The 11,854-nt window shown below is 40.3% G+C and overlaps 1 protein-coding gene across 1 annotated transcript in view; it reads right to left on the bottom strand.

The window, feature by feature from the left end:
• Positions 1-698: 698 nt before the first annotated feature.
• vps37d (VPS37D subunit of ESCRT-I) overlaps positions 699-11,854 on the bottom strand; it is a 46,876-nt gene continuing 35,720 nt past the window's right edge. Inside the window, exon 4 of the mRNA XM_063488266.1 lies at positions 699-6,192. Coding sequence (XP_063344336.1) covers positions 5,656-6,192 — 537 coding nt within the window. The 3' untranslated portion in view covers positions 699-5,655. The remainder of the gene's footprint in view (positions 6,193-11,854) is intronic.

Genomic DNA, 11,854 nt, shown 5'->3' with positions numbered 1-11,854 from the left:
AAAAAAAAATTAAAAAGGTGAAATTGTTCAGAAACGTCAGAAAACATGAAAAACTGCATTCAGAAACATAAAAATAAGTAAACCCTCCCAAACAAATAAAATATTTAAAAATTCTATGTGTCCAGAACACAAGTAAAAATCTGAATGTCAGAACAAACTATATACTAGTATGCTTTCATTTTCTCTACAAATATCAACCATGATTTAGTTTCACTCCATACGTCCCCTCTGGGCATCCACGCCCCACAGTTTGAGAACCACTGGCGTAAAAAGGGGCAACATGAGGTCCATGGCTTCAAGCTCGGCGTCACCCTGGGTCCATCTGTGCTACAGCTCAACAAGCAGCACCACTTTGCCCCGCCCCAAAAAAGACCCTGAGTGGACACACAACTGCATGTTTGTTGGAGCCAGCGCCCAGTTACATCAGCAGTTTATGCTCAGATGTTTTTCAGATGTTAATTTTCTGTAAATGGTGCAGCTAAAGGAAGATTTCAACAATTCAGGCTTTTTCCATATTCTTAGTTGTGCAGGAAAAACAGCAGAGAGGGATTAAACCATCTCCTTTATATTGATCATAGAGACGTTTGATTAATGTCTCAACTCCAAACGAAAGCATATCAGCATATTTTAAAAAAGTTTCTAATTATTAAGGAATTAGTGATTTATTATTTTTATTTTTGCACATTAACAGGATACTTTATCATTTAAGTTAGTGTGGCCCAAGGCATGAAATCACATGTGGAAAAAAAAAGTAATGGAAAGACGAGGTGAGATTCATCCAGTCAACAATCAAAACAGAATCCTGGTTTTAGGTGGGTCCATCTTTTAAATATTTTAAATGAAATTAAAAAAGTATCTTTTTCTGTTTTTAGATCGTTCTGGATGTTTGAACACCTGAACACAGACTTTAAAATAAAATTCTGAGTTATTCCCACGATTTTTATCGATCAACAACAATAAAATAAGACCCGTGAACGTAGGGCTGTGCGATATGACAAAAATCTCATATCCCGATATTAAGAAATCTATCGTCGATATAACGATATAAATTGCAAAAATGTAACATTTCCTGTAAATTCTGTGAATCTCGGGCATCTCGACTTGCGTGAAGTGTTTCCAGCTGGGCGTCGTGTACCTGGAGTCGAGTGTTTTAGCTGATGCATGGAACTATACATTTTTAGACATAAGTTGTAACGGCCACTGTTTTCTTTGTAAGTATTTATTACACAGCATGCTGCGGAGAAAAGTCTGTTCTAACGTTTGAGTCTAAGGTTTATTTTTTAGCACCTGGCGGCTCTTTTTTGCTTCTCATCCGTAAATACTCTGCATCTTTCACGTGACTCGTTTTATTTTGAAAAGCCTCAACAGGATCTTGAGCTTTATTGTGAAAGGTTTATGTGGAAAATAAACAAACGGACACGCCGTGGTTTTACCGTCGTTGTTGCTAACGAAAACGCATAAAAAACAAGCGCTTGTCCGTCCGTAGTGTGGTTATATTAAATATAAGAGAAAGAGAGAACTTTAAGAAATTAATATAGCCACTACAGTGACCATCAAAATGATGAAAAAATATTGCCATAAACAGTTTATTTTGCGACACCACGAAACAAACGATAGCGTAAAATGAAACGATAGACGTTTTTCTATCGTCATCCGATATATATCGTTATATCGAACAGCCCTACGTGAACGCGCGAGGTTAAAACAGAGTGACTGCTTGTGTTTTTCTCCGACTTCTCGTCTGTTGTATTTACTTTATTGTTTTCCCAACAATAAATAAAAACACAAACAGCATAAAAAACAAACAGAAACACAGACACGTGGAAACAACAAACAAACACACATTAGTTCATAAAAGTCAAACATTAAAATGAAAAGGCCGAGAAAAGGCGGGTTTATTTGGATCAGAGGTAATGCGCCATCTGCAAGTTGCCTTTTAATAGCAGGAGTACAAAAGCAAACCTTTTAAACCATTAAAAAAATACTAAGATCTCAGGATACAAAAGGTGTTTGCACTCTTAAAGCAATGACCGGTATTTTTTACCCAGACATTTTGAGTCTAATGGTGTGTTCAGAGTAAGTGCAAAGCGAGGTTTTGCCTCATGAATGAAGTCACTTATTTTTTTTATGTGGACAATGTGGCCACTAGCAGCAAGCAAGACAACTACTTTAATCCAGACTGCAGCAGATACAGATCCCTCCCTTTTTCTGTCTTTATATAAAAGAGAATCTCCAGCTGCTCACAAACGATAAGCTTTTCCTCCTTTTCTGATCACTTGTGGCATCAGGAGAACACATGGGAGGGGTCGAACGAATAGGGTTAAAATTTGCTTTAATGGACAGCGTTTACACATCTATTAGATAATCGCTCACATGACCGTGACAAACATACGAGAACGTATTTTCGCCTCTCTGAGCGCTACAGGATGCAAATGTGCGACAATCGGTCGCGCCATGCAAACTTTGCTTTGCGTTTACCCCAAACACACCACAACATCCCTGCTTCTCTGTAGTGAGATAAAACCATTTTCAGATCTCAGGAGTCGACTTTTTTGAACTGAATGCTAGTGGACAGAAATGATGTGCAAAAAAACAAAAAATAATGTAAAAGATGTAAAAAACAAAACAGAAAAAACAAAAACAAAACACACAACCTTTAACCCTCAAGCAACCGAGCTCTTAACTACATGGGAACACATTTTGTACGGCTCTGTCCAAGTTTGTGGGGTTTTCTTGACCTGTGATGAAATTTTCTAATAATTAATAATAATTATGGTTTTAAATCACTTTTATCCACTTAAAAAAAAAAAATGCAAGTCACTAGTAGTAGCCACAACAACAAGAGAGAAAGAAAAAAAAAATGTGGAGATTAAAAGTGAAAAATTCTAACAAATAACATTAAAAAACAGAACTCTACATCATCTTTGCAGCACCAGTTCCAATAAAGAACAATGAAAAGTTGCAGAAGTAGATGGACGAACTCGTTTTCCCGCACATGTATAAATACACAGCACTCGGTCACTTGAAGGTTAAAGAACTCAGAGCCTTGGAATCCATTCACACTTCTAGTGCATCTAAAAGTGTTTCCTCCAATACACCACTTAAGTTATAACAACTCTTCCCATACCGTGACGCGCTTCATGTAACTGGGCGCCGGGCTGTAAAAAGGCATTTTCATGTACTTCGTCAGGCTTTAGTAAGCACGTACTTATGAGTTATTCATCAGCGAAATGTATGTTGAAGAGCAGAGTCATTACAACTACAATGCAAAGCTTTTCCCCTCCTTTAAATGATGCAAAATGGCGTGATGAGAAAATGAAGAAGGAAACCTCCCAAACCTCCTCTCATTTTACTGAGGGCTCGCATTCTCATAGAGATCAAGTCTGCCTCACTCTGCAGCTCAGTTTGACGGAGAGAGAGGGGAAAAAAAATAAAACAACAACAACAACAAAAATGAAAACAGCGGGCTGCTTTGAAAAGGAGAAGCAGCTCCTCATTTAGCACGGTAAACAAGAAGCTTTGAAGTCAGCCATTTAAAATAGGATTTACATGAATAAATAAATCGCTCACTGATGTGAGGCAGAAGGCTTTGGGTAATCGTCTGTGATTCTAACACACATGACACTGCAAATAACACTGCGAGGTTCAAGTCTGGGAATTATTAATAAATACCACCTGCTCCGGTCTACGCTGCGCCTTTGTTCAAACTTTGCTCGGCGGTCGCGAAGAATGAAAGTCGCTTTATTCGATGAGGCGACAGATGACGAGAGTTTATATTAAACGCCACTTTATTGATGTCATCGTTCACGTCGGTGACAGAGCGTCTCCGTCTGTCCTCGGCTGTACAAATTAACGACGACATACTCGTCCGTCTCGCCCGGCTTGTAGATGTGCTTCGCAACTCTGTGCTTCACCTCGATCTCTTTGAAATATATTAAAATAACAGTTAAAACTCTCACTAGGGACGAGGTTCGATAGCGTTTCAAGTGTCAAATCTCCAGTAACGAAAAGCTGCTGTTTTTAGTGGCAGCTTGATTAAATAAACATGAGCCGAGCAGCATAAAGTATGAAATATTAATTAAATGTATGTGACACATTTAATTAAAAGCTGCAGGCTACTGTACTTCACCAGCGACTCTAAAACGCTCGGGGTGATTTAACGAGGCAAAAAACAGCACCAACTCCACGCTGGCGCGTTGCAGAGGTGAGAGAACGGCCTGTCGTATAAATATGTTTGTTTATAAGCGAAATTCACGAGTGGCCCGGATCACTGGGGATAAAAACACTCATCTGAGCTGAACTTGAACAAGTCTGGCAGGTAAATACGAGACTATAACAACATGACGCTAACACAGCTTTCATGAAACTGTACTGGACTGTATGTCTGTTTAGTTTTACTGGTGTTGTTTGCAAGCTTCAGCCCGAATCAGAGTTTAAAATATTGAATATCACACTTTAACTGGTGCCCGTGTTCTTCCTGCAGGTCTCTATCCACGATCGCCCTCTGCTCTGCTGCTGGCTCTATTTTTCAGACATTTCTTTTACAGAAATTTGAAAAGACGACATAATTCGCAGGCCAAGCAGTAAGTTCATGTCGCCGTATGTGCCTCAACAACCAAAAAAGCCAGAAAAATAAGATTTGTAACAGAGAAAAGCTCATGTTTTATTGAGCAACATAATCTTAGGCTATAAAAGATTTAACACCACACTATCACCGCTAAAGCTCGCTGGGTGTTTGGTGCCCTTCCACAGAATCCACGAGTGGACTATTTACTGGCATCTTTTATGTTGTGGAACAAAACGAGGAAAAAGTGTAAAGCTCACGTAAAACACGGGCCTTAATTTGAGCTAAGAAGAACCGGAAGTGCAAACTCATTTCCAGGTTTAAGATTCGTTCCTGCAGCTGTGAAGGGGAGAAGCACCTAACATCCAACTTTCTAACACAGCAGTGTTGATGGCACAGTGTTAATTTTTTTAAATTGTTTCAGGCTCTCCGATTTCAATCTAGCGATTTCTTGCAAACTTTTGCAGTTGCTCAAGTGACTCGGGTAGATCTCCAAGTCATCAGGGCCTGTGAAAATTGTTCTCCCCAGTCCCAGCAGGTGGGAGAAAAACAAATATACCAACTAACACGCTTAAAAAAACCCAAAAAACAAATTGTTAGTTTTTTCTTTAAAATAGAGTTGGGCTACTTGTATCTCAAAGGGTTAGAAAGTTTGGCACAAAAAAATCAAAGTACGAGAAGTTTTGGATAAGAACCTGAAAATGTTTGAGTGTGAAGCTAAAACTTTGAACAAACACCGAAGTTTTCATTTCAGCCTCCATCAAATCAAGTTTTCCTCCAGCTGAATCTGCAGCCGGCTCCTCTCTCTGCTTTTGTTGTTCTTTAATTAAAAAAAAGGCTTAATGAGAGATTTGTTTACCAGCTATCACAGCCCATCCCTAGCCCTCCCTGCCTCGCTCCCTCTGCTCGCCTTCCCTCGATGTGTTACGTTTGTGTGTCATGGATGGAGAACAGAAACGGACGTCTGCAGCGCTGCCCGTCTCTCGATCAGTCTTTGCTTACATGATTGTGACAGCCACCGTTTGCTTCCAACGTCTCGGAAGACCTCTCGAGTCGGCTTTTCATCCTCCCCTTGCTCCTCCTCCTCCGGCTTATCGGTACGGCGGTTCGGGCTGTTGAGGGTTCGGCCTGTAAAGCTGCTGCACTCGAACGGGCCGCCCGTTAGCCGGCCAGCCTCCCGATAGCTGTCCGATAACCCTGAGGCCCACCGCGTGGCCGTGTCCTGGAAGTGGGGCGCTGGGGCTGAGGATGTGGGTCTGTCCCAGCTGGGGCTCAGCGGTGGGGGCGCTACTTTGAAGGCATGGCGCCGAGGCGGGCGGGGAAACAGGGTAATGAGGGAGTAGAATGGCAGGCGTGAGGCCATAGCGTACTTGGAACACTCTAAGAGGTCCCTGCGCTAAAAAGCCGTTCGGCCGCTGAGGCTCCTGCGGCTTTTCCGAGTCCTTTACCTCCGGGGCTTTGCACTCCTCCGCTCTCTTGGTTTTCCCCTGCTGCTTCCTGGCCTGAGCGAGCTCTTGCAGCTTCTCTGCCTGAGCCCTGCGGATGTGATACGTCTTCCTGGAGCTTTGGAAGGAGTCCAAGAACTCGTCCAGGCTTACGTTTCCCCCCATGAACTTCTCCAGGAGCTCCTGTGAAGCAGGGTAGACAAATAAAGCGGCATCAGCAGACAGGACGTCACACTAAGCAGAGCGGGACTCGTTCAAACAAGCTCAATCTGATCAGGGATGTTTACCGGTGAACTTTGTCAGACACAATATTTCACTGCTAAATTTAATACTACTACAAATGTCCTACAACTATTACTTCTGGCAAAGCTTTAAAGACTGTGTGTGTGTGTGTGTGTGTGTGTGTGTGTGTGTGTGTGTGTGTGTGTGTGTGTGTGTTCTCAGCACCATACAAGCATCGTCTGGCTGAACCGAGCACTGACGATACAAGTTTTATTCATGGAGTAATCACTGAATTAATCACAGTCAGGTTTTTTTTATTTGTTTGTTTTTTTGTTTGTTTGTTTTTTTTACACATACCAGAAACCAAAACTCAGATTTATTCCACAATACTTACATAGCTTCTTTAGAGTTCACCAAATTAAGTTTAAAACTTAACGATTAAAAGCAAGCTTACCCACTTTCTTTACAAGCCTGCAGTTACTCCCATTTGGTTTCCATCCATCCATCCACACACACACACACACACACACACACACACACACACACACACACACACACACACACACACACACACACACACACACACACACACACACACACACACACACACACAGAATTAACTGACTCAAATCTTTGCTAAAATTGACACCTCCTCTTTTCAAGTTGTTGAGCTCATTCGACTGTGTAGCTGACGGTGTTTGATGTGCAAACTGAAAGCGTGTGCACACAATCCACTGTCAAACCACGCTCGGTTGTTTGTAGGTGTTTACCGTCTCCTGAGAGCACAAAAATCACACAAAGCAGACACCACTGTCTAAGAAAAGCTAGAGAAAATATTCGACTTTCGTGAGTGTAATCTAGGACATAATACGTTTTTCAGGTGCTTAAAGACGTTCAGATACCTCTGGTACGCCGTCCTGCTCCATGCAGCTTTGAGCATTTGAAGCTGATGTAAACACGGATACTGTACATTTGTTAGACTTCTCTCTCACACACGCACACGTCCTTTAACTGCATTTTCATAGAAGCGGTATAAAGGTGGAGGTCATTTTCATGGTCATGTATACAAATAATCAGGTTTCTAAATGGGATTTTAATTAAACGTGCATGGCAAAAGCTACAAAAGAGCTGTGAGGAGTGTGATCAGATGATAGTGAAGATCAGTGAGCTGTGTGTCACTGTATTTCTAATATTTACATGTGAAATAGAGTTAATCTAACTCACAGCTTAGTGAGGACTGAACAGTGAACTTTTTTAAAACCTTGGCATATTTGTAAAGAAACAGATTCTGTTTTCAGGGACTAATTACTCATTTTTGGCTACATGTCTTAATTCTTTGACTCTACTAGAGCGGCTCGGCATGATCCAAAGATCAAAATAATCCTTGTGTATCTTACACAGCCCCTCATAAATCCCCTGTTTGAAACAAGTCAGGTTAGCCTTCTCCCTTTTTGAGCCAACTTTCTTTGAATTGGCTTTAAAACCGTGAACTAATTTAAAAAAAACCAAAAAACCAAACTGGAATTAAATAATAATAGAAATCGTCACATCTGAAGATCTGAATCTAGTAAATGTTTCGCTTTTTTTTGGTTGAAAACTAAATTTGTTAATAAATTTGTTACCAGATTTCTCTGTCAGGTGGCTGATGGATATTTTCAGGTCTAAATGTGTCCTCTGATGTCCCCTATAACCTGATTTCTGCCACTGACCTGGTTTCTGCCACATGTGTCAAAGCACAGAGTGATGCAGGGAGCACAGCGTGACTGAACTGGACATCAACCAGCAATAAAACCTTCAATAAAACCTGATTTTTGATTCAAAACCTGCAATCTTTATTATCAGGTATTTGCATGTTCTTCTTTATTTGCTGGCATGTTGTGCATTAAAAAAAAAAAAATTGGCCAGATTAAGAAAATAAAGTAGTACAATTATGTACTGTTGTGATGGTCCTGGTTTTCTGCGATGTGTTTACAGCCTTTAATTTTCCACGAGGTCATTATACTGCCACTGTTCTATCAAAAATAAAACAAATGTCCTCATATGTGGATCTAATTTTTCTCAGAAAAAAAATCCGGTTAGAAAAAAGAAAAAAAAAGGTAATTCTTTGTTTTTACATTCATCAGCTCCTAATCAGCCAAAATAGCAAAGAGACATTAAAAATGCATGCCATGAAATTGAACATTTAAATCTTGAAAAGATTTAAATGTTCAATTTTAAAGTGACCAAACTGAATCATTTTATACATTTTTAATTTTAAAATTGCTTCCCACCATGAATTTGTCACAAATCTACTTCCAACAGCTCTTCATATTCTTTTTTTTAAAGTTAACATGAAATATCGTATTTTTCAACAGTACATTTAATTTTATTTCAATTTCATTTTTTGATCACTATATTGTCATGCTCTGTAGTACGCCATGGCTGACAGGCCTAAAGTAGCAGAATACAGAAGATTTATTCACAAAATCCTTGTCTCATCTTTAAACCCCCCCCCCCAAAAAAAAGAAGCAAAACAAAATCTGATTAATAATAATAAATAAAACTGAAGGTACTTAGGAGCAAATTGTGTATTATAATACATTAATATCATTTTAGTAATAAAATAGTATTTTTGAATGATGTGCATCAGGGTTTTCTATGCTTTGTTCATTTTTTCTTTGTTCTTTATTTTAAACTTTAAGTGTTTTGAGGACTTAAAATAAGCCCCTACACTTCTGTGAAGTACTTTGTTAAGAAATTTACTGTGTAAATAAAGTTTTTTTTTATTATTGTTATTTGACTGGATAAAAGACAATAAGGGATTTTTTAATCATTATTATCATAAAATAGCATAGGTTTTGATTTTATTCTAACTTGCCACTTGCAGTCACTGTATTACAATGTTTTGCTGCTAGAGCTGCAAAATATACTGCTGCAGAAGTCTTCACTTTTAGTGTTTCTGCACAAAATATTTGAAAAAGAAGATGTAAAAGCAGAAAGAAACTGAAGCATGGAGGCAATGTTTAAAGAAATATTCCTGTATGGAATATAACTGGGTCATAATTGACCCCCAGTTGGTGATTTGAGTTGCCAGAGCAGCTTGGTCACTTGAGGGTTAAAAATGGGTCATAAACACTGTATATAATTTATTATTTTCACAGTAATTTTCTCAGTGGGTCAGAAGAGTTTGATACACAGACGCATGAATTTGTGACAGTGAGGGGTTAAATCACAAAAACAGCTGTTAAAGCGGATGTTTACTCCTGCAGAGTACCCTCCATTAACAGTCACTGTCATGTGACTGGTGGATTTTGGGGTTTATTACATTTCCTCCCGCTGTGTCTTCCCCCCACTGCAACTTGTGAGAGGTTCTCCATCTGGCGTGGACACTGTGAAACAAACAGAGCCCCAGTCCCCGAGAATACATTGGCCTTTCTGACAATAAACAACAGCTGCTACAGGCAGAGTGCTTTTAATTTCATCCGGAGTGAGCAAACTATACGTGACATTTAAGTTTAATGTTCATACTGAGCAGCACACGTCCAGAAACCAAAGTCAGGACAGGAAGAAGAGCCACGACTTTGACTAACATGCAAGTCAAACATCATGTATGAGCTGCATACTTATCTATAATAAAGCCTGGCATCTTTCCTGGTGTTCCCAGCTTCTTAACCGTTGAACACTAACGCCAGGTGATTTCCACCCATATGAATCACTTCCATGGTCACAGGTGTATAAAATCAAGCACCTAGCCTTACAGATTGCTTCTACAAACATTTGTGAAAGAATGGTTCGCTCTCAGGAGCTCAGTGAATTCAAGCGTGCTATTGTGCTAGGATGCTACCTGTGCGACAAGTCCAGTCATAAAATTTATTCACTAGTGAATATTCCACAGTCACATGTTAGTGGTTTTATAACAAAGTCGAAGCGATTGGGAATGACAGCAACTCAGCCACGAGGTGGTAGGCCATGTAAAAATCAGAGGATCAGTGGATGCTCAGGCACATAGCGCACAGAGATCGCTGACTTTGTGCAGAGCCGTTATCTACAGACCTCCAAACTTCACCAGGCCTTCAGATTAGCTCAAAAACAGAACATAGAGAGATTCATGGAATGTGTTTCCATGGACGAGCAGCTGCTTCCAAGCCTTACATCGGCAAGAGCAATCCAAAGCATCAGAAGCAGTGGTGTAAAGCACACCATAACTGGACTCTAGAGCAGCGGAGACGCGTTCTCTGGAAAGACAAATCGTACTTCTCTGTCTGGCAGTCTGAAGGACGAGTCTGGGTTTGACGGTTGGGTTTTAGGAGTTGGGCCTGGAACCTTAGATCCAATGAAAAGAACTCATGCGTCCAACTTTGTGGGAACAATTTGAGGATGGCCGCTTACTGTTCCCACCTGACTGTGCAGCAATGCACAAAGCAAGGTCCACAAAGACATGGTTGAGGAAGTTTGGTGTGGAACACCTTGACTGGCCTGCACAGAGTCCTGACCTCAACCCAACAGAACACCTCTAGGATGAATTAGAGGGAAGACTGTGAGCCAGGCCTTCTAGTCCAACATCAGTGTCTGATCTTACAAATATTCTCAAACACACTCCTAAACCTTGCACAAAGCCTTTCCAGAAGAGTTGAAGCCATCATAGTTGCAAAGGGTGGTCGACATCATAGACGTGCGAAGGCAGACAAGGCTTGTATACATTTTTATGTGAATTTTGTTTAGTCTTCTTTAGAGCACCTGTTGGACCCCCAACATAGCTGAGCCAGCGCTTCTCCCTTTCTTGCTCTTACTTTTCTCAGGTGCGACTAACTTGCTGCCGTTTGTTTTATATGAAAGTGACAATCACATATTCTTAATGGTCTCAGCCCAGTAGTCTGCACCTTCACGAAGGTGCCCCTTGTTTGTGGCACAAATTTCAATCCAACATCTGTACCTGTTACAGGAATTATGGTTTGTTTTTTTAAGTGCAGATGGTGTGGTAAGAAACCTATAAACATTTGCCATTAATAGTCATTGGGCCAATGAAAAGGGTTAGATGGAATTCAAATCCTACAAATTTGCTCATTTTTCTCCAAGCCATCTCTTTTTTCCTGTCTAAAATGTTTGCCACACTTAGTTTTAGTTGAATGTAATAACCTTGGCGCCACATCTCCTTATAGAATGCACATTTTTTGGTTGTTATCATGTATTAGTATTTATAACAGCACAATACTGCTTAGGTAATTTTTTATTCCTCATTTGTTTTAGTAAAAAATAATAACCTTGGTCTGTATGACAAAGACTAAACATGACAAGAACCAATGTTTCCCTCTGGGTTTTTGTCTGACAGCTTTTACACTTTACCAGCAGGCCTTTGGGAAAATGGAGCTGTGAACTAGCGTTGTCAACTTGAAAGAAAAATCCCAAACCAGCGTGCGCTGTGTTCCCTCAGCTCAGAGCTGTACACGCAAGTAAAACAAGGTTAGCTCAGAGGCTGACAGGTGATTTAATCTATGCGAGCGTGGAAGCCAAACACACGTTTGGGTTTTGTTTCCTTCATCAGATATCCATCTTCATGTCGGTACCTGATGAGGAATCTTCCCAATATGGAAGAATGTTTGACTTAAGGCGACAAAATAAGAAGATGATGCTGTGCAGAGTCTTC

This window comes from Pelmatolapia mariae, linkage group LG10_11, assembly GCF_036321145.2.
Source record: "Pelmatolapia mariae isolate MD_Pm_ZW linkage group LG10_11, Pm_UMD_F_2, whole genome shotgun sequence".
Lineage (NCBI taxonomy): Eukaryota > Metazoa > Chordata > Actinopteri > Cichliformes > Cichlidae > Pelmatolapia > Pelmatolapia mariae.
Note: the sequence above shows the minus strand (reverse complement) of the source record. Positions and strands in the feature narration are given on the sequence as shown.